The sequence below is a fragment of the Xiphias gladius genome, chromosome 12 (assembly GCF_016859285.1).
Source record: "Xiphias gladius isolate SHS-SW01 ecotype Sanya breed wild chromosome 12, ASM1685928v1, whole genome shotgun sequence".
In the NCBI taxonomy this organism is placed as follows: Eukaryota; Metazoa; Chordata; class Actinopteri; order Istiophoriformes; family Xiphiidae; genus Xiphias; species Xiphias gladius.
This window is the reverse complement of record NC_053411.1, coordinates 4369553-4393844: the sequence shown is the minus strand read 5'-3', so window position 1 is coordinate 4393844 and position 24292 is coordinate 4369553. Positions and strand designations below refer to the sequence as shown.

The 24292-nt window shown below is 41.0% G+C and overlaps 1 protein-coding gene across 1 annotated transcript in view; it reads left to right on the top strand.

Annotated features, from left to right (window-relative positions):
* nrxn2b (neurexin 2b) overlaps positions 1 to 24292 on the top strand; it is a 556614-nt gene that overhangs the window by 39342 nt on the left and 492980 nt on the right. The window contains exon 2 of the mRNA XM_040140983.1: positions 681 to 701. Within this exon, the coding sequence (XP_039996917.1) occupies positions 681 to 701 (21 nt within the window). The remainder of the gene's footprint in view (positions 1 to 680; positions 702 to 24292) is intronic.

The window sequence follows — 24292 nt, the reverse complement described above, 5'->3', positions numbered from 1 at the left end:
GAATATTACTGACCGTGCAACAGCCTAATACAGCAGCAATACCCATGAAGACCCAGGCCCAACAGATCAAGATGCCAAGTTCTCCACAGGGATGCCATGCCAGACTAGAGGCTGTTTTGCATTCTTGGTTTGCACCTCTTCTTCCAACATGGGGTTTCTAGAAGGGCAGGCAGCTGCGGTTTTATTTTCTAGCATTACAAATTGGCCTCTGCCGCTGAAGGGGTAGCTTTTTTTAAGTAAAGTGTCCTGCTGGAGCCTGATCTCTTAGATTCCCCTTAACTGTGTCATTAGCCAGAGAGAAATGTGTGAGAGTCACTGTCTCAGTTGGGAATCCTCTTTGACTGAAGCCTCCTGCTCCCTACAGGGGGTAGTGTGGTTACAGTATGCTGGTTGACGGTCCTCCACACTCCTACTGGACATTTCTATAAGAGAGTAATTTGTGTGTTTGTGGAATTATTGGACTATTACTATACGATTTTAAGAGATTCAGATAAAAGACATAAGATTACATATTCGGGGAAGACTTAATTTTGTTTTGTTGTCAAGTCTCCAAGACCTCAAGCCTCATTGGCAGTCTTTATTTAGATTTTATCTTGTAAAAGCTTTATTTGAAAAAAAAATAACATCCAATGCTCTTTTTGTCTCTCTTCCATGCATTCCCCTTGGACCCTCCCCTGAAGCTGAAGAGTATGCTGTTGAAGGTAAGACCAATGTTTTACTCCTCAGGCCCTCTGATGACTTCCTTTAATGCTGTCATGGATTCTGATGCTGGCTGCTTGTTAATGCTCTTTGCCCTCCCTCCTAGGAGGGGCATTGTCAGTTTGGACTGCGGTTATAAGTGACTTCCAGGGGGCCTAAATTACAGTTTCTGAATAAGACTAAAGCAATGGATGTACAACTAAAATCATTCCTGTTTTATCTCGTTTATTTTACCTTGTCTTTTTTATTTTTATTCTGTTTTGACTGTGTTTTATCTCTCTAGTTATAAGCATATGGTGCTATAATTCACTTAAAAAATGGACAAATGTCATGGTAGCTAGGCAATCTTGAGCCAATTTACCAGTAAGCAAGGTTTTGTTAAAGTTAACAAGATATGACATGGTGATTTTGAGATGCTGTCTTCCTGCTTTCCTCCCTGTCCTATCTCCAACAATGGTGAACTAAGGCTGCCAGTCGGGGCCCCTGAGGGGCCTCATTAGCCGTTGGGCCAGGCACTGACCCAGTCCTGGATGCAGCAGACTTTATGGATAGATCAGCTTTAGCTGTCTGCAGGCTGTTGTCTGTCTCCACTCTGCACTGATCAGGAAGAGGCTCACCCTCTGGTTGACTGAGTCTGTCAGTCTGTCAAATCAGACACTCAGATTGACAGAAACAGGCTTTTTTTTTTCATTTATGTGTCGAGTGGCAAACTAGTGTCTGGGTGTGTGTGTGTGTGTCTGTTTGCATGTTTTGGAGTTGCATTTCCTCCTCGCTGAGTTGGACGTGATGGATTGCCTATCACACGACCTGAACCAGCAGGGGAAATCCCTATAACACCCTCTTCCTCCAGGTTTTTCTTTTAACGCTGAAAACTTTACTGCTGCAGTTGTCTCTCAGGCTTTATACTGAGTGTGAATTATTTATCTTGTGGCATATTGGAAATATAGAAGCACGTGTCATAGTATCGTTTTATTGTTATCAACTAACCCAGTGAACTCTATTTGAATTGTGGTCTCTGCTTGATATGTAGAATGTGAGTACTTGAAGTTGACAGTTTGAATTTGACATTTTCTCAGTTTTTGTCGTACATGAGAAATGCAAGCCTTTTGTAATGACTGTGAGCGTGTGCGCGTGTCTGTATGTGTCTGTGTGTGTGCGTGCCCTTGCAGCTGTGTCTCATGTCAGTAACACTGAAGCTCTTAATGGGATAATGTCAAGGCGAAGGTTGGGAAGAGCAATAAATGGTGGCAATCCTACCATACCTGGCAACGTTGCCTGACAGAGTAGGCCAGCCAGACTGATGGAGAGTGAAGTGAGGGGCAAGAAATCTTTGTGCGTCAGAGAGAAGAGGAGGTGGAGAAGAGCAGGGGAAGGTGATGAAGAGGGGTGATTTTCCTCTGTGACCAACTCAAGGAGGGGTAGGCAACCTCTGAGGGACCGTGGGGTCCTCTGTTAACTTTTACCAGACTCTCCAACACATTTACAGATAAACCAGCTCATAGTTCAGTACTTAGAAGTGTCTCACAGTAGCAAATATTGTGGACTGATGTTTGTCTTTGCATATGTCAAAGGAATGTCAATTAGGCCAAACTTTTCAGCTCAGCACCTGCAGTTTTCTTAATCATTTGAAGAATGTTCTGCAGGTATTTCTTTGCACTGGGCGAGGGCATGCGTTGTAGGTTAAGCTTCCTATTAATTATGTGTGCTCCCAACAATTTGAGGGGGGGTAACACAACTCGTTGTGCTGAGGTCTAGGTGTTTTCTCCAGCGACATCATAAATCTAATGTGAAAGCTCCCTTGGCTTTTTTAAGAATTTAAAAAATGTTCAGTGTTTTAGACACAAAAACATACTCCAGGGTGAGGATATTGTTATTTGGAGTTACTCAGTAAATCTAAAACTGAAAAGTCCTAAAATGTAAACGCCAACACCTCAATTAATTCATGTTCTCCGTAGTCAATTTAATTAAAAACAAGGAATTGTCTTCCCAGCTCCCAGTTTTTTTTTGTGTATCAACACAACAGCTTGATAGATTCATTTAATGGCTCACTGTCTTTGACACCAAACCCTCAGACTGTTACCGCACTCCTTTGTCCTCTATTTTTTGGGTTTCCCTGTTACCACATTTGGTCTAATTAGTGTTGGTGGCCATGTGTTCAAAGGTTGGTTGAGATTGATGATGCAGAGAGACGCTGAAAACCATGGGGGAAGCCAGTGCCCCGGAAGGTGGCCGCTGGCCCCCGCTCTTACATTGTAGACCCTCGATTGATGATCTACTTGCGATACTGACCTGTTTTTATCGGCGAACTAGCCACGCGCTTTACTGATAGCCAAGCATGTCCTCTCCCTGGAAGACTACATGTGTGATGTATAGTTTAATTATGTAAGCACACGTTTACCTCATTGTCTGGTGCAGTGGAGCTTCTGTAGAGGCTAATAAAGAAATGGCACTATAGGATGAAGGCAGTGGTGATCTAGGGGATAGATGCCCTTGCGCATGGCATTAAACATAAGACTGAACTGGATTGTGCTGGCGTGTTAAGAGTGGTTGACAAAGACAGCCCAGAGTGGTCTTGATGACATTTTTAGCTTGATGTATGTGACTATGTATATGTGAAACAGAGAATTTCTGAAATAGGCCTGTGTGTGGTCAGCTGTCTATCCCTGTTTAAGAAATGGTTACAAAAAAAAAAACAGAAAAAGTGAAGAACTCATAGCTGGCTGAAGCAGTAAAAATGTATGCTGTTCATTCAGATGCGGAAGGATAGTCATCTTTAATTTTCCTCCGACTGATGGTCCTACAGACCATGACCATGGACACGGCTGAGAGAAAAATGTCTCATATGCAATTGGACAGTAACAGATCAAATCTAACCCTGGTCAGTGTGGCTGGCCTCTAAGACTGACTGATAGATTTAGTGACCTGGTGCTTTGTTTTGGGGAGGGATGTTCCGAGCTGCCCACGCTGATCTTAATCAATCTGATCAAGGCTAATGATCTTTTCTCTCTGAGACACACAAACCTTCAACTTAATCTCACCCTCAGGGGACGACAAAAACATTTTTTTCCCTTTCCCCTGCATAAAAAAATGGGGTTTGATGTTTGCTAGAGATACAGGATTATAGATTTGAGTGGGGGCTGTAGTTGTAGGAGATTACTTTGGATCATCCAAACCAGATTATGGATTTTGTTCTTATTTGCTCAGGAGAAATAAAACAAAATCATTGACCAAAAACTTGAATGTTATCTAAATGCGTGTACGTCAAGGCCAAAGAAGGAGAAAACATGGAGTGAAAGGCAAATATTAAATGTACTGATGTCATTGTGGTATTAACCTAGATTTTGTTTGTTTCTGGAACAAATGGTGCTTGTACATGATCCTCATTCAAATTCCAACTGCTATCGTTGTTTTGAATACCATTGGCTAAAAGGCTGACCCCCTGCATAACGCCACAATTTGTCTATTCATTACGATCGATAAAGCTTAACTGCATTTTTCATCGAACGCACGAGACATTTCTAGTGTTCAAATAAGCAATCGATTGTGGAAGATTGCTGGCTAGCTTTTTACTCATAAGCCCTTGAAAACAATAGGCTGCAAATAAACAACACCCACACACTCACAGTAACCTCATTGGGAGAGAAAAATGACCAAGGATGGAAAGGGTGGAACAGAGCTGAATGACTTCTTTTTTCAGCTCTGAAATTTCTCAAGAGCCTTTGGACAGTAGGATGCCTTGATGTTTCCTCTGCTTGCTCAGCCTCTGCCAGATGTTGCAGTGAGATTAAGCATCCTTAGGTCCTGGAGGAGCCAAAGTCCAGCCATGCCTGTTCTCACAAGACGTTAATTTCACCCCACACAGCTTGGACTGTTTTTTTTTTTTTTCTCTTTCAATTTTTCTGCTTTGTGAGAACCAACTCTAAGGGGATGGAGTGGGCGTCCACTTGTGAGCAACTCCAGATGCTTCAGATGCGTATCCTTAGGCAATATTGTTTGCTGTGATGGAGAGAGAAATGATTGGACAATGCATGGCCCGGAGCTGTGGTTTTGTGTAGTGTGTGTGTGTGTGTGTGTGTGTGTGTGTGTGTGTGTGTGTGTGTGTGAGAGAATGAAGAAGAGCATTGCATGTGCCAGATTGTGCTGCTCTGCCTGATATTTTTCTTTGTTTGCTTTTGCAGTTTCAGTCTAGTACAGCTCTGTAAAACTTTTTAAATGGCTGCATATTCCCTAGTTAGCCTCTATTTGATACTTGTTTACATACAGTACATATTTTGTAGACTGTGTAAAGATGATGCTTTCCCATATTAAAGCTATGTCCCAAGTTGGTTAGATTCTTTTGAATCTTTTCGATTCAAGCACTTTTTAGAACCTGAAAGGTTGCAGCATCCTTCGAACAGACCAACACCACTTTTTTGAACATATTACGTTCTTCATACTTTTTTGAAATCAGCCCCCTTTAGTTGACTGTTTTCCCTCTACCTACCACACAAAAGTTCAGCAATTCAGCTGTACTGCATTGACTTACAGCAGAGAGCTTTGGGAAGGATTTCAACACTTTCTTCAAAGTACTTCTTTCTCCTGTGTACTGAAATGAAAATTTATTGTGCACCTCTGTGCCTTTGTTGCTTTTGATAACGGAAAAAAGACAGTCTTTTAACCATTTCCTTGTGGTCTTTGGGGTTATGAGGCATTTGGAGTTTATAGTGCTATTTCTTGTTCGGTTGTCTTCACCAACTAATTTATGCCCGGTCAGGGATACAGTGTTAGTAATCCTCCCCTCTTTTTGATCCATCTACATCTATCAGTGAATGATTTTTTTCTGTCTCTCTTCCTCTTAGCCATTCACCCATCTTTACTTTTAGCTCTGTCTCATCAATCTCCTGTTCAGTTTTGGGGCAGCTGTGGCTCAGGAGGTAGAGTGGGTCGTCCACTAACCAGAAGGTCAGTGGTTCGATCCCCAGCTCCTCCAGTGTGCATATCAAAGTGTCCTTGCCCAAGATACTGAACTGCAAATTGCAGAATGGGTGCAGTAGTGTAAAGTGCTTTGAGTGGTTGGTAAGCACTATATAAGTGCAGTCCATTTACCATTTTGTATTCTTGCCACCTATCTGTAATCTTGACATCTTTCTTTCTTTTTATCAATTCTCCCACCTTTTTTCCATCTTCTTCGTCATCTTGATCACCTTCTTCCCTCTTCTGCTAGATAAACATATAGGTTGTAGCTAAGAGGCTTACTGGCAGGATGCCTCTAGTGGAAGCTGCGAAATACAGCTTTACTGGGTTATTGAAGGCTATATAGAGTGGATGCACAATACTCATTGAGCACTTAATTAGGAGTACCTGTGACACCTGCTTATTCTTACAATTATCCAATCAGCCAATCATGTGGCAATAGTGAAATGCATTAAATCATCCAGATTCAGGTCACAAGCTTCAGTTAATGTTCACATCAAACATCAGAATGGGGAAAAATGGGATCTCAGTGACTTTGACGGCGGCATAATTGTTTGATACCAGACAGGCTGGTTTGAGAATATCTGAAACAGCTGATCTCCTGGGATTTTCACACACCACAGTCTCTAGAATATACTCAGTATGGAAACGCCTTGCTGATGAGAGAGGTCAGAGGAGAATGGCCAGATCGGTTGGTGCTCACAGAGAAGCTATGGTAACTCAGGTAAATACTATTTACAAATGTGGTAAGCAAAAAATATCTCAGAAGGCACAAACCATGAGGCGGATGGGCTACACAACTGAACTGTCGGATGTCAACAGATTGAATCCTTGGACCCAATCTGCCTTTTTGTCAAAAGTCCAGGCTCCTGCTGATGGCGTTATGTTGTGAGGATTGTTTTCTTGGCACTTTGGGCCCCTTAAAACCAGTCAATCATTGTTTGAATGCCACAGCCTATCAGAGTATTTTTGCTGACCATGTGCATCCCTTTAGGGCCACAGTTGACCATATTCTAATGGCTACTTCCAGTATGATAAAGCACCATGTCACAAAGAAAAAAAAGTTGCCACAAACTGGTTTCATGAACATGACAATGAGTTCACTAAACTTCAGTGGCCTCCCCAGTCAGCAGATCTGAGTATAAAGGAACACCTTTGGGATGTGGCCGAACAGGAGATTGGCAGCATGATTGTGCAGCTGACAAATCTTCAGAAATGATGTGATGCAATCATTTCAACATGGACCAGAATCTCAAAGGAAAGTTTCCAAAGTGTTGTGGGATCCATGCCATGAAAAACTGAGACTGTTTTTAGAGCAAAGGGAGGCCCTACCCAGTATCACCGTAGTGTTCCTAATGTGCTCAGTGAGTGTATATAGAATAGAACGTAAAGGAATACGAGTGCGTTCCAGATTTATTTAATGCCCACATTGTGTATTTAATATGGTGACATTTCAATTATAACTTGTTTTTACAGCTATAAAATGTAATAGGATTGGTCACATACTGGAATACATTCAAAGGCACCATCTTAAGACGTCAGTGTTGGCATCCATTTTAAATCCTTAATAAAGATCTGACCTCGTTCTTTTGGAGGCTCTTAATGTTTGACACTATCATAAGAGATCATAGTAACTAATTTGCAAAGTAGGTGATTAACCTGCCAGATCAACGTTGGCAGTGGTGTCTGTGTGCATCTTAAACCCTACTGGGCACAGATTAGATTAACAGGTGAAGGTGGGTAATGTAATTATTACCTGAGCAACTCAGTCATTTCTGTTCCTTTTGAAATCTCCACTGTCACTAATTTCTGCAGACTGTGCTATTAACGATACTAGCTAGTAAAGTAAAAATTAAAATAATTTAAAGTCAAGTATTGACAAATTTAGTAAAGTATTAATTATCAAACTACCCAAAATACCAAATAAATCTCTTTTCTATGGCTGTCTCAACTCTGGGCCATTCAGAACCATTATTTGCTGTTTTCTTTTTCAGCCATTGATGACGATGTTGGTGCAGTCATTGATGGAGATCATTAACTCTTGGCCCATGTACATTGCCCTTCGAACTAACCCCTTCCAAACAGAGCTACATCTAATTTCCTTGAACACATTCAAAGAGGAAAGTCACAATACAGCATGATCTGATGTCAGTAAAGCTTTAATTAGTCGTGTAAGGTATGGAGTTGAATCCCAATCCACACACTAACCATATGCTCTCTGGTTGTGTGTGAATTAGATAGGCATGTTGAGATACATGTAGTAGCTGACACATTTCTATTTTCCACCTGACACCCACTATCACTTTCATAACCAGATTTATCCCTTGCAGATCAGGAGTCACTGCTTCATTTTTTTTTTTTTCCTTTCTCCTCAAAACTTGCCATTATTTCCAGAGTGTTAGAACACTCCTGTTGTGTACCTGCAGCCTTTCCTCAATTTAATTATGCCATGAAATGCCACTGACTGCAAAGCTAAGAGTTCATGCTGGCCGGGTGACATTGTGAGAGATTGCATTTGGGCAGAACCCAGCAAAAAGTCCATCTCCTGCCCGTCCCCGAGCCGACAGCCAGTGCTAAGAAAATAAAAGCACTCACACTCACTCTCACTTCCAACTGGCTGCTAAGCCAGAAGGTTTAGAAAAGTGGTTACTGCCACATTTTACGCTCTTGTAGTTGAGTGCATGTTTTTTTTGTGTGTAAATATGTCCCTCACAAGACAGACTTTGCGGTTCTTTGTGCACATCAGTGTGATACATGCATGTATGCTGGTGTGTGTGTGCGTGCTTTTCCCATCACTTAATATTGTCTAAGGTCTCAGTCTCACTGCCTGAATCTATTTTGCAGTCCAAAGATAAGAGGATCTTCACTCTGCTGCGTTCACCAGGTGAGCGTTTGTTTCAGCTGTATTGTTTGCGTCCTGGCGTTTATTTATTGTCCAGCATTCATTTAACAGGCCTACAATTATGTATGAAGTGCTGCCGGTGGCACGGAGGCAGTGCAGGGAGAAATGGTCTGGTAAAATTGAGATCAATAGCATGGTGAGATAAATGAGAGTGACCAATAAAAGGAGGGAAATGGGGAATAGACCTAATCCCTCATCATCCCTCCCTCAGTTTCATAATGGTAAAATTGAGTGAGCTTGTTTTGCCAATGAGGACCTCCCTCCCTCCACTTGAATGTAAAATGATATTTGTTTTATGAATTCAAGTAGGGGTGAATTGGAGAACGCTGTTTTCTCTTGCTTCATCCGCCTTTTTCTTTCTCACTCTCCCATCTCTTATCACTTTGTTTTCTTATTGTCTTGTGCAATCACCTTCTTGCTCCTCCTGCACGTTTTGTTTTTTCTTGCACCTTCTCTTTCTTGACATTGCCTTGATTCTTTAGTTCATTTTGTTATTTTGACTCACCACCTTTTAACTTTCATGTTAAATTCGGTTGCCTTTAAAAATAAACTTTAAACACCAATCAGTTTGTGTGTGTTTTCTCTATTAATGGAAGGGAAGGTACATGGCATCGGTCACTATGATTACTGGGTTTTGATGGATGCATTTACAGCATTTAACTGCAGTGGAAAATCAGTGCAAACTGAAGAAGCTCTACTGTAATGCACAGCGTTCACTGCTGGTCTAGAGAATTATGACGTGATGTGAAGGCAGTCAAACAATGTCCTTAAGCTAGGTTCAAGCCTTTTATGAGCAAACACTCGAGGCAAGCTGTTGTAATGTCCTTTAGCGAGACACTAAATCCCTACCAGCGGATGGAGTGCAGCACAATAGCAGATCCTGATTTTTTATCTGTGTGGATGAGCACGAGATAAATAAAATCACATTTAACATACACACATCATCCACCTCACACTTACACTCCAAAGATGATATTTGTTGTCTAAACATGTAAATAATCCATACATATGTGTAATAGAACAGCTATTAAGCAATAATGCACACACATACCATGATTTCTACTCTCGCTGATGGACACATTGTAATCAAAGGACATCAACTAGTTTTCTGTACTTCTAAAGACCTTGTGGTTTTAAAAATAAGCAGATAAATGAAAACTCATTTCAACACTGATGGGTTTTTTTTTGGTATGCTTAAAAAACAAAACAAATCTGTGTAATCCTTTAAACTGACAAACATCATACCCAAACCTGTCAGTCCTAAACTTGGCATCCTTGTAGACCACCTACATAAAAATTTTGTCAGCTTTTGTTGATAATGGTAATGAAGGGGCTAAAATCATTTGACCGACAGGAAGAATAAAATAATTTTAACTGTTTAAAAACTACAAAAAATGTGAAAATAGTCACATCTCCTAAATCCCCCAAAATATCTTTAGGCTCAACCTGACAAAATGTTTGAGTTGAGAATTCAGATGTACGGTATGTTTGCCTCATTAATTCTGTCTCTAATATCAAAGTATATGGTGTGTTTCTTAGAGATAGACTGAAAAAAACTCCTCCACATCATTTCTCATATGTAGATAACTACTTTTGGTTGACACTTTGACATAAAGCCAGGATTTAGTGTTTTTAGATTCAAGCCAACAAATTAGTCTAACATTTCACTACAGCTTCAAGATCAAATCTGCAAAGTCACAAGTTTAGTCAGACTTTGCTGGATTAGGACTATGCCTTTACCCCATCCATGAACTCAGATTCAGACATGACTGCGCAGATCCCTAAAGTGTTCAAGCGATACGATACAATTCTGTGTCCTACTGAAACACCTTTTCCTTGAGCAATAGTAAAATAGAGGGAAATTGTGATTTTTTTAAATTTTTTTAAATTAATTTATTTTTTTAATTTATTTTTATTTTTTTACCGTGTAACGATTTGCAATAGACTGGAATAGCCATTTGGACATAGGTTGATAGCTGAAACATATTTTCTCCCACCATTGCCCAATTTATCACATTACTCACTTATCAGCTATTGATTAACATTGTTCTTTTGCTCCACTTTGCACCTTAATCATCATTTATTGCATTTATCCCGTGTTAGTAGAGAGTAGTAAATAAATTTTTTTTAATTTGGACCCAGTCGTTGCCTGTGTGCTCCTTTTGAAGTAGTGAACGGAGATCCATTGAGTCGGGAAGTCACGGCTTCTGGCATTAGACTGATTGGATTACTGTAAGAGTTCCTCATCGGATGTGGTGCCCGAGACGAGTGCTTATATTTCAGAATTCCGAATAAAAGTAGTTCACGCCATACCATCTTAAAATGTAGAGGTTAAATCTGTCAGTCTAAAGAGTGTGTTGTTCTTTGCTCCACTTTTAAAATGTGCTACAGAAATAAATCATTGAATGTAATTAAAAAAATGTTCATTATCATCACCATCATCATTTTGTACTATGACCATTTGGATATGGAAAGTAAAGAGTATAATTTTGAACAATGCCTTATGAATTAAAGTAATTGAATGTATTCTATGGACAAAACCTTTTTATTCAAACTATTTTCAAAACAGGCTATATGCACCAGTCTGAAAGCCAATATTTGTAGAATGTGGAGGCCATTATGTCACTTACACAGTCGCATAATTAAGAACTGAACACTGAGTGAGTGCTTTCTTGTCCTGTATAAAATCAGTTTCATTAGTTCGTGTAAAATGGAAATGGCAACCATCTTGACGAAACAAAGGCATTTCAGTACATTCTAGTCTGAAATTTGTTTATCATTGCGGCAGACATAAGAGTCGCGTTTTCTGGTATCAGTTATTAGAGGAAATTCCTGACTTCATCTTGGATTCAAACCCAATTTGACCAAATAATAAAGTGAACACTTAAGCAAACTATATATCCAAGCATTTCTTCATTTATCACAGGCAGATACCTGCCAGGGTCTGCACACCACGGATTTAAAAAAAAAAAAAAAAAAAAAAAAAAAGTCCTGCTTAAGTTTGTTTAGGTATTTTTTGGCATTTATTAAAACCTTTCACAATACTGTTTGTCAGTGTTTGATTAATATTTGCTGCTCTGCAACTGCAAGCACAGCTCTAACTCTCTTATCCAATGTGGAGCAGTTTAAACTCAGTCTGTGTTCCAATTCAGTTCATATCAGGCTTCAGATAGTTTGAATTAAAATCTGTTTTGTAGGTTCACCCTGGATTCATTCAATAGGTTAGTTCAAGTAATTGTTCTTAGAATGCTTTTTTTTTTGTGGCCTCCTGTGTGCAGTTAGACTAATCTATGATAAACAAAAGACATTTCAGAGAAAAATATTTGAACTGTCCCTTTTACAACACCCCTGCAGACAGGGCTCCTCTGATTTTTTTTAATTTTATTTTATGTTTTTTCTCTCCCCCCAATGTCAGTGTGGCCTAACCACTATGAGGAGTTATCATCAGAAACAACATAAATTTGTTCAGCAGCTGCCACAAATCCTCTTCTCCTTACAGCTGTTATGTATTTATCTCAGATTCTCTGAGGGGCAGAGAAGAGAAGCTTTAATGCCACAGACACTCAGTTAGTGGGCTGGCTTAGGCCTGGCCTACTTGATTCCCCAGCATGTGATCATTTGGAGGGGCAGAAGTAGAAATGAAGGGAAGGGAGAAAGGTGTAGGCAAGGGTTAGAGGGAAATGAGGGACAAGCAACAAATACAAGGAGTGCAAAGAGGAAGCGATAGATAGGGATTGGAGACAAGGGATAGAGGGAGGTAGAGGAGGGGTTAGGGGGAATCTCAAGAGCCGAGGCATCAAACCAGCAGGCTGTTTCAGTAGGAGGAGACATGGCCTAGATACTTCACTAGGATTCACTGTTAATAACTGTTCAGCTAGGCCAGGGTTTCATTTTGTCAACTAAGCCAGTGTCATCCACAAAGTGTTATTATACACCATGTGGCCTTTCAGCCCTGGGGAGGTGCTGTTGACTGTCAGTGCATTAACCTGGTGTAGCTATGAATTTCAGACATAAACCAATGTAGTCTTCACTTTAAGTCTCTAAACATGTTCATACACATCTGCCACTAAGATGTGCAGCACCCCAAAAGCTTTCGGCTTTGAATTAAAGATATGGCCTAGCAAGTCATCAAACCCAAGCCTCAGCAAATACTAGGTCAATCTGACATGCAGAATATACCCTGCAATGCTTTGGATATCTAAATTAACAAATGTTCATTCTAAAACATCTTCTCCTATGTTTTTTGCACCCAATGTAACTCTTTATTTTGTACCATTTCTATTTGAAATTCAGACCACGAGTCTTTGTATCAACAGGTCAGGCAGTTTTATTTTCAGGATGGTTTGAGTCATCGGTCCCGCAAAATAAACATTTTGAAAGCAGGTTGTGTACCAATCCTGGTGCCACAGGTGGTCACTAAGCTTTTACTACAGACTGGGTCTTTAAATCTATCCTAGCAATTTGATTTCTGCAGTTTTCACCAGGAAACTGAAAGAAAGACAACAGTTTTTCATGGCTTGACAGTTTGAAATGAATGAAACCAATCCAATCCCCCAGGAACCTCTTCCTTCTTTCTGTTTGCTGATTCGATATGGACAAATAAACATGCTTATATCTGTGCGGAATACAGAGTATATCCACATCACTCCAAAATAGACTGAGAATATGAATCTGTGTGCGTGCGCATATGTCAGTGAGTGTATGTGTGTGAGTGAAAGACGGTGTTTGTGCATGTGCAGGGCCCCGATTAAGCTGTCACCCAGTCTGAGAGTGGTCCCAGACAAGCTGATCAATGTGGGGCCAGCTTGAAGATAATAAAGTGGTTAGGTGTCCCCTGATGCCTTTAATTGAACAAGTGTTGTTGGCTCGGCCCATCTGGACAGAAAGCACTCTGGGAATTGGATGTTTTCATGTGGACTGTGGTCTGAATGGCTGGAAAGGAAGAGTAGCTTTGGAGCCATGTGATCCCTTTGAGTAGCTCAGGAGACAGTAAAGGGGTAACATGTGAGAGGACAAACAGGCAAAATCTTTCAGCCGAATGTGCACAGTCTTTACTGTGCCTTGAATGTGTGCTTGAGTGTATGCTCCTTCTCAAAGGAATTACATTGTGCTCTGTGATATTAAACATTTTGTTAAACATCCCAGGCTTTAATTTATCATTCAGTTCAGTTCTTTCTTTAAAACTCCCCCGCTTTGTGTCTGTGCCGGATAATCGCACACAGGCAGAATGAAGGGGGGGGGGGTCTTATTTTTTAGTTTTTCATCTAAGTTAATGTTGTTTGTCTTCATCTGAAGAAGTTTTAACCAGTACTATCCTGTTTTGTGTGTGTAGTGTCTGCCCTGCCCATATCTCTGGCTGTCAGGACCAATTCAGGTAGATAGTACTGCTGACTGACATGAAATAGAGCAGTGTTTGAGAGCGTATGTATTTATATCCTGGAAGACCAAAAGCATAATCATAAACTCCCTAATGGTATTGCTTCTGCATGCAGGGAGAATTTAGTGTTTAATTCTTTACCATTGTAAAAGGTCCTATTGTGAAATCTGCAGGCACTGGAGAGTTGCTGAACGATTCAGTGCTTTAAGTGAGTGGCCCAGTTTAATAAGTTAAGGTCAGAACTCCACTCCTGATTTAGAGGATACAGAGCATCTCCCATCTGGACGCTGACAAGAGCAGCCCCCCTTCTCTAAGTTAAGTCAATGAAGAGACCTTCTACCTACCTTGTTTGCTGTTTCTCCCCTTCCTCCCCTCAGCCAGAGCCCCTATACACTATTCATAAACTTGGGCAGAGGGTTGTCTGACCTTTTTGCTGAAATGTTAGGGCAAATTAGTTGTCAGAGTAGTGGACGTGGCAGCCATACCAAGCTCCAACTCCAGTCCCATAGACCTCTACCTCCATTCCTTTTTTCACCTTTTCACAGGGTGACTGCCCTTTCGACTGCTGTAGCGTTAATGCCTCTGCCACCGCCACCACAGACAGACATTTTTGTGTCTGTTACTGTCAGAGACATCTGATTGAAGAATAAGGCAGACAGTCATGATGCTAAGTATTTCGAAGCATGATATTCACGCAGATTCAAAAGGTCCAGCACAAAGAGGCAAACATAACTGATGCAGGCGCTTGCAATATGCCCATTCTTTGAAAACTGGTCTTCAAAATCTTATCAAATGGCATAGAAAAGCCCAGCTATGTGACCCATTCCTGCTGAGAGCTTTTCCTCCCAGGTACACTGTAGGTCAGTCCTTTCGATCAGAAATGCATTTGAAAAATTCTTTACAGCGGTCTGCTGCACATCCTTCGTGAATCGCTGCCCTAATTCAGTCTGTACATCACAGATCCTTGAATTACTATCACCCACTTTTGGAATACAGAGCAGCTTATAATGAGCCCAAATGCAAGCAGCACCCTTTAAAAGCAGAGTAAACACTAAGCTTGCTGAGCCGCTGGCCCCCAGAGTCTACGCATATTCATTACCTTACGTAATGGCTTTTTAAAATAAACATCACTGCGTTCAGCAAGCATTAGTTATTTCTGCATAGTAATTAGCTACTCCAGACTGCTTTTTGTGTATGTTAGTGTTGCTGAACTTTTTCAAAACATCAAATGAGAGCAAAACTTTGTGGTTACTCGGGAACAAGCCAAACATTTAGGTTTCCAAAAGACTCAAACTATGAGTTTAGAGATTTGTACAATCTCACACTATGGTTTTTATTTTATTTTGGTGCTGCATTTTACTGAGTTGATAGTAGGCTGGAGAATAGTAATGTGGCAGTGGGTGAGCTGTGTTACCCTTAGGTTTTTAGCAGCTTTGCATACTGTACTAGCTAGCCTCTCAGATCTGATCCATCACCCCTAGTACAGTAAGGTTTCTTTCCATGTTTATTTGTGCCTCGTTTCCTTTATTTCCTGCTACTTGCCAATTTGTCCTCTGCCTGAACTTGATCTTATGATCTTATCTTGTGGTTCAGTGGTTTATCCCCTCCCCCTGTAGGGCCCTTGCCTTTACTTTTTGACCTTAGCCTTGCACTGATCCTGCCTTTTGAAGACAAGCGAAGATCAAGTGCGGATCAAGAGGTTAGTCGCTCTGGTGATACGGGGTTCCTTTTCTTCCCTGTCTGTGGTCTGTGTTTGTCTGTACTCTGTGGGTCGATGAGTCCTGAATGCTAAACTTGTGCAGTAATTGGTTGTGTGCCTGTTTGCAACTGGCTCCAGCTCATCATTCAGCTTGAGAAGAAATCTATGGCAGGGTGATAAACATTGCTATTGCTAAGTAAGGGGATTGTAGGCATGTGAGTGTCAATGTGCCCAGCACTGTGTACACAGGATGACGGCACTGCATGCGAACAAATGAGGTCAGCTTTTTCAACACTGTGGCAGCCTTTTACAGCGTCCAAATTTAGCTTGAACACAATCATCGCTTCTCACCATCTTCAGCGGTCAAACCAGCCAGTGTTTACCTGCCTAACAAGCATTTACAGGTGCCATATCACATCCTGCCTGCCCTTTACTGTTTACTGAAGGCCATGATGAAGTGCCATGATGGAAAGCATCAACATCCATTCCATCCATATTTGATGAGTGAATGTCTCCCTCCCATTACACACAACAGGGGGAAGCTGTAATCAACATTTACACACACTGTGAATAATTGTTTACCCTGATAATGGCTGTGTTAGTGCAAGCATCGAAAAAAGGTTTTTTTTCTTTTTATGATAAAGAGAACTCTGATTAGGTAAAAGGCATGACTGATTTCCTGTCTTTTTTTATCCTTTGGCTTGTTCAGGCTGCTTCCTAACCTGTCAACTGTTAACACCATTTCGTCAGGTCCAGACCCCCATCATAGAAAAAAATCTGCAGGACAACAGCACCAGAATAAACTTCTCAACAAAAAACCTGGTGTGCTGTCATTTGACCGTACTAATGATGTCACATAATAACTGATGAAGCGTCTATTATGCACTCTGCCCACACATACACTCAACGGAGGGGTATATCATGGCTGCGTTGAGCTGTGTTATGTTCAATTTCAGAGTCACCCTGTAAACCTTAGATTTTTATGAGCTAGACCCCATCTCCGCAGGGCAGCACCACATTAAAGAGAATGTGGATCCACAAATGAGGTCAGCAGCGCATGCTGTTACGGTAAGGGCAGAGGAATCATAGTGTCTGACTCCTACCTATTACAAATGGCACGTAAAGATTAGCATACAGAAATCGAGACAGATTATTAGAAATAGTATATCAGGACAGGGTCACATTGACACTGTAACTTACACCCAGTTTCCAGGTTTTATTTATTTATCTATTTTTTTTTACAGTCCAATACAGAGGTCCCGCAATAAATCCTCTCTTCATGAACATTCTAATGTTCACTTTTTTTTGAAACGAGGTGCTGATTCAACCATATTATCATTGACAAAATAACAGAAACATCTGTCAATGTAACACAATACCTTTTAACAGCACCACAAACTAAAACAAAGTGACTGCAGTCAGAACATATTCCATACCAGTGGTTCCTAACCTTGGAGGTCACAAGATAATTTCCAGGGGTTGCCAGATAGTTGTGGACGAAAAAAATAAAATAACATGTTAAAAATAAAATAACATATTTTAGAGTGGGGAATGGTTTTCACGATACGAAACAAAAAGTCCCGAAACGCATCAAAAATCCACAGTGCCTGGAGCACATTGAACAATGCCTAAGTGCTAGCTGTTAAAACTAAAAAAAACAAAACTCTCTTCACAAACAAAGCATTATTGATTATTCATTTACATCTATGAATTAGAGCATTCACAATTTTCAATCAAAATCAGCAGTGGGAGGTGCATAGAAACAGCTGTTTGTTTTTTTTCTTTCTCATTGACTGTCCCTTCACTACCAATGGGGGGAAAATGGCATTTGAGCCAAAAGTTCTATTTACGACCATTAAAAGCTAGCAGGCTAACAATCCGAACTAAGTGACGGATTCCCGCTGTCTTTCTACAGAACTGCACCTACACACTCAACCCTAATGTAGCTATACTCATTTCACCATTTCACAGCACAAACGCCCACCTGCTTAGCTGTAGGGTTTAGAGTAATCCCATGCCAAAATATTTAGACACCAAAAAGCATTAAATCACTTACCAGCATACGGTGCATCTACCAGTATATTTGTGACAAAGGAGGTGCAGACAGTTTGCGCGATCAATGTGTTTGCATCAGGGTGTTGTGACTTAAATGTCCCAGTGCTATTTGGCTGGGGGGTGGGGGTTGTGGGGGTTTGGTTTGTGACTCGAAAAGGTTGAGAACCACTGCTCCATACAGAAACGTACAGATATCCACAATAAGTGAAATAAACACCTAGCCACATCTGCACATATACATTTATGCCCCTGCCTGTATCCCAGCTTTAAGGAGGCAGATGACTTTGGAGGAAGTATGCGTGATGCTGGTAAGTTTGTTTTGCTTGGTGATGGTTTCCATGGTAAAGAAGCAGTCGGAACAGAACAGCAGGATGGGTTGTCCCCGCTGGGATTTGTCAATGGATAGCAGTGATCAAAATTGAGTTTATTATCTATACTTAGTTCAATATCTTTGAAGCTGTTGACCTGTTCAACTTTCATTGCCATGCCTGGAGGTGATGTTCCGTCCAATGAGGGTTGCGTTTGATCTGCTAACGACGAGGTCATTTGTTTTGTTCACATTCATAGGAAGGTAGTTGTCAGTGCACCCCTGTGCGAAGTGAGGAATGTAGTGTCGATAAGCTGTAACAGAGTTCTTTTCATTAAGTAGTCCAAGTATGGCTGTGTACATCAGCATATTTGAAGTATGTGGTCTTGGGTGATAGGCTGGTACAGTCATTTGTTTAAATGGTGCAAAGGAAGGGACTAAGGCCACAGCCCTAAGGGTCTCCGGTGTTGGTGTTTATAATTTTGATGATATTACTGTGGTCTGATGCTGAGGAAATGGTGAATCCAGTGGATGAGGGGTGGAGAGATGTTAAGATGGTGAGGTTTCTTGATCATGAGCTGATGTCGGCAAAAAGGACTGAAGCGAAGTCGGCTGGTGATTCCAGATTTTGGAGGAGGGAGTAGAGAGGACATGCCCCAGCATATTCTGTCCCTCATTTGGCCCTATAGCTAAACTGGTGGGGGTCCACCTGTGGACTGAATACTGGAAGAACGGTATTCACACATAGTTTTTCCAGGCATTTTATGACTATTGAAGTGAGTGCAACTGGTTGGTAGTCTTTGCGTTCTGAAGGGTTTTCTTGGCTATTGGTATGATCCTGGATGTTTTCCAGAGAGCAGCTATGGAGTGGAAATTCTTCCCTCACAAATGATCTTTGACCAGGTTAAGAAACTGGTTTGCAGAGAACACACAAATTATGGCATCAAGTTAATTATGGAATTAACGTTAATCCGTGACACTTAACATGACCTGCTGCTTGTCTTTTCAACTGGCATAACTGATAGATGACGCCAGCTAAAACTGAGAAGCTAGCAGAATTTTTTTGTATGCTACAACTCTTTGCCAGTGAGAGAGAGTGTTAGTTGCAGTTAAGTAAACTTCAAAAATTCAGAGTCACTCACACTGGTGCCCCCAAATAATTTTTCACATTTTTAATCACTCTACAAGTCAAATGCTTCACACTAGCGGGCAGAGGTAAACAAAACACAGTAAACCAATAAAAAAAGATCAGATTTGATCAGCTCTATTTTAGTCGATAGTGATCGATTTGAAATCTGCCCAGATCAGCCCTGATACCAATATTTAGGAGAGTTCAAATTTCCCCCCAGTTCATGCAGCTCTGTTGGTCTTTCTGTGCTTGTCATCCCATAACAGAAGCGTTCCATTGTTGTGACGATGTAACCCCCAAAAGGAAGCATTGTTCAGTAAATGCTCTTGTCCCAGCTATTTGCTAAAAACTTGCTAACAATGCAAAGCATTATAAGGAGGAGTCACACCTGACCCTGCTGATGAAAAGTATGGTATTCTAAAGACCTTCTGTATACATATTACATTCCATTTTTTTGACAAGATCTCACCACCACCACACAATACAGCATTTTTCTTTTATGCCGTACTCTTACACTCTCATAATTCTGTCATTGCCTGCCACTGTTTAGTGGGCACTGACAGCACTGACTGACTGCAGGTCCAACCAGCGAATGACAAGCAGACACATGCCTGCTCTAGGCCTCCCGCCCTCCGGGCCTTCATCTAGCCAACAGGTTTTCATTTCCAGCAGCCAGGCCGATGGATAAAATGAATGATTGCAGGTGGGGGTTTTTTTTTTTTTTTTTTTTTTCCTCTTTTCAATGTTTAGACGGTGGTTTGTTAGAAACATGCTCCCCCCACCAGCCCTTGAAACCGAGTCCTGGAAAATATATATGTGTCATCAGCATCTCTTTCACTTGGCAGAAACAAAGAACCGCACAGTGAGGTTCAGAGGCGAATGTGGAAGCCATGTCATGCTTCTCCATGCTGCTGTGTGTCAACAAACAATAAATTTGTGTTTGGATCAAAACCCCAATGCTTCAAACCTACTGTATTCTAGCTCAAGGTAAGGGAACAATATTTGAACTCAGGAACTCTAGAGGTTTAAATGCAGCAGGACAGCCTTGCTTATATGAATTGATCTAGAACACCATTTCATCAGGTCCATATTCTTGAAATAAGCTTTCAACAGCATGTTCACACACACAGGAGAGATTAAAGTCAAAATGATTTTTTGAGAACAAATTTATAATTGGCTTCCTCCCATCTCAATGCCTCCTCAACATGCCTTGAAAGAGAGGTTCTGTGAAGAGTGAAATAGTACATATGTACATTGATCTCCCAAAGCACGCATTAAATTGCTGAAATGCAGAGTTGAAAAAACAGCTGCTTGGTTGAGATTTTAGCCATGAATTTGCCCTGTGACTGGCATGGCAGGTGTATGATGTTGGGAGCCATTGCTCTAATTGATTAGCCTGGAAGTAGTAGCTACAAGTCCTGGTTTCTTAGGACTATTCAGCTATTATTTCACTAAATTCATATTGATCCTTGTTCCCTGGAGCATCGATCCCAGTTTTAGACAGAACAGGAAGTACTCTTTGTACTCCGTTTAGGGGTGGTGTGCCATTTTGTTACCATTGCATACCACTGACCTTCCATTTCACTCGACTCTAGGTTATCTCTGTAAAGGGAAATTAAAAGAACTGTAGTGACAGTGTTTCGGTGCTCATGCTGCTCTTATCATTTCTTTAGACAGTTTTCTCTTAGTTCTTTTTTATATTATAGTTATGTTTGCTATGTTTAGGTAAAGTCTCAGAGGCAACTCTTGACCTTTTAACAGAGCAGGAAATATGATCGCTAGCCTCAACATTAGCAGAAATTAAATGGGACTTTTACAAAAGTGTATCAGAATGTAGCAGACGGCCACACTAGGCATTAGTCCACTAAGCAATCCCAAAGACCCTGAAGAGGCCAATTTACCTGCTCTTTACTGCCACAACAACCATAATGGGAGACGGAGGATACAAAGAATGGCATATCTTGTTGTTTCAATTTCTCTGCTTAATTATGGTCACCTGTTTGCCCCATGTTTTTTTCAAACTTTTGCTTGTATTGACGCTGTGTTATTAGTGGCCATTAGTGTTCTCCATTGAGACCTGTACACTTTATATCCACAGCTACTAAACTCCTATCAAGACTGCTCTCCCTGGGCAGTACAGATTAGCACATCTAAGGAGCTGAATCTCCAAAGTAACAGGTGCACTGTTTACCCATAAAGCAAGTCTAGTGGATATGACTAAACTCTTCTTCTCTCATGGAAAATAACTGAATGTTTTGAAATGTAATAAGCAGTCCTCCACCATACATGCTCAACAGACCACAACATATTCATGGGAAACTTTCATTGAGCAAGTGTTGCATCACAGCAGTTGTTGTGAATCTTTGGTCCTTTGAAATTTCTGCTTGTGAGTGAAGCACCTTGTTCATACTTTCAGTGTGGGATGTAGTGGGTGAAATGATCACATAAATAACAAGAATAAATTTCAGATGCCAGAGTCTTATTGTAGTCATTCACTGGGTAAATGGACAGGTTTTAGAGGGATGTGTACAACTGCTGTCGTCAAAATGCATAATTTAAACTTGGGCCAGAGCCAAAAGGGTCATTAGCCTCTCTGTCTCTGTCAGTGAGTAGATTTGTTCTTGTAGTGGAGCTGTTTCACACTGTGTTCTGACTTAGATACATTCAGAGAGCACTGTGCTGCCCCATTAAATTTGCAGCTGCTTTTAAATGACCTGAGCTGCCAAACCGTCAAAAAGAAAGTCTCTCTTTTGAATTATGAAGCAGCTAAGGGTGTGTGTGTGTGTGTGTGTGTGTGTGTGTGTGTGTGTGTGTGTGTGTGTGTGTGTGTGTGTGTGTGTGTGTGTCTGTGTATGTGTGGGGGAGGTGGATTCATTATGGAAATATTTTTTGTGAGGCTTGCTGGTAGACAGTGCTTAGCCTTGGTTTATTTCTCCCTGTGTTATTTTCATTCTGGTGTGAATGCTCTCATACACCATCCCGGCAAAATATTCAACATAGAGCTGGGCGATATGGACCACAAATCATATCTCGGGGTTTTTAGGCTGAATGGCGATACATGACATGTGTGGGCTTAATGATCAGTTGTAAGTCAAAGCCACATGTAAGATGTGACAACCACTTTTAATAAAACAGACCCTGTTCAAAATAAAATGCAAAGACAGGGTTTTGAAAATATACAGCTGCTAAATGTGTAAAATAAATAGGCTGATTTCTATTTAATATAGGCTATCTCTAAGACTGCTCCTTCAGTTGTTTTCAAAATCAATAACAGACTGATTAAAATAGAGTATAATTACAAGATTTCTTCTCCTGCTTAACAAGACACAGCTTTGCAAATAACTATAAAAATGTAAACAGAACCGCTCATCTGATCTTTTAAATCTGAACCAACACTAAATAACTGAACCATTATTTTTAATTTTTCAAACCGGGTCTTCATTGTTTCCCCCACAAATTTGCTAGTAGTGGTGCGGCTTGTGACTGACGTGCGTGCCGAGACCCATGCAATTTAGAGGGGGAAAGGGTAACTCATAGTGATGCGCGGGTCAGGGTTTATTAATACCCACACCCACCTTTACCCATTACGACAGCCAACCCGCTGCACGCCACCTGCAAAAGTATGCGTTAATCATCCACCTGAAGTGCAAACTGCCAACTTTAAGCGCTCTCTCTCACTCTCTCTCTCTTCCTCTCTTTTTTTTTTACTGTATGTGGTCAGAAACGGAAGATACAACATTTATAAAGCACTTAATTGAGCTCCTGTTTATCATTCCTAGTAATAAGGATATGGATACTAAGAATAGGAAAACAGATGAAAAGTAGCTGCTGCTGCCTGCTGTGCATCTTTCAGCACCATGGAGGCGTGGAGAGAGACGCTGTTAATTTCAGTATTAACAGTAATATACGTTATTGCTGATAGAAAGAGAGAAAGACCATTTTACTCCAAGAGAAGTTGGACTAAGTTATTTGTAACTTAGTCGGAACACTAGTTTGTCAGTTTTTGACCCGAACCCGCCTGAACCCGCGATATTATCTGGTAAGCTTACCTGAACCCGCCAACCTGTGGGGCCCATGGGTTATGGGTCAACTTGCACGTTATTAGTAGCTCATGTTATTTTCTGCAGCTACAGTTTACAGATGTCCGCTAAGCGCCTAACATGCAGACTACTGGCAGATGCTAGAATCCAATGATCGGTAGATGCTAGTTTAGGCGGCTGCGCACAGAGAAGCCTCTAGTCCCCACTCAGTTACTGCACTGGATGCATCTCTACAGGTGTGTGGCCTATGTACGGGAAAGGTTGGGTCTTCCTCGGCAGTGTGGACCGGTGCGGTGTCTCCCTCCCTGATTCAGGAGAACTTGTGAATGAGCGGGACTGAGTTTGTCCGCAGACGCAGAGGGAGAGTTGGGGCGGGGTTACACAGAAATTACGAGAGAGGAGAAATTAAAACACTGGCATGGTTTTACGGAATAAACGGGTTATGTAACACAACATCAAATTAAATCGATATACATGGCATTGTCTATCCTATATGTTGTTTAAATAATATAAAAATATATCAGTATACCTAAAAGTCAAGATACAACCCAGCCCTAATGCAACATGTCCTTGTATGTGCTTCGCTCATGCACACACAGAGATGCAATCGCATGCAACAAAGCTATTATACAGTCTAGATTCTTGCACTGGCACATTCTTTGCTAAGAGCATTTAAAGCAGTTTTTTTTCTAGCTCAAAGATTGGATGGAATACACTTCAGGGAGTAATCTGTTGCTTGCAGTTGCCCTGCACCTGCCACCTCACCCTACATTCGCCACACAACTGTTTAGGGTAACGCTCCATCTCACTGGCTTTTTGTCTCCTTTTCCTATATATACACACACACACACACACACACAGACAACACATATATAATGTGTATATCCTAATGATCCCGATTATGATCCATTATAGTATTCTTTTCAGGCTGTATAGAACCACTGAAGCTTATCCTTTTATGCTGCCATGCACAGAAGCTCGCTGTACCTCTGTACATTGACAGAGACTCACGTAAAGACACTCTTCACTTTGTTGACATAAATCTGGTGGTACACATACAGTGTAAGTGTTTGTCTGGCTGCTGGCTCAAGATAGTCTACAGGTGAAAGGCAACTGAAACACATCAAAGGC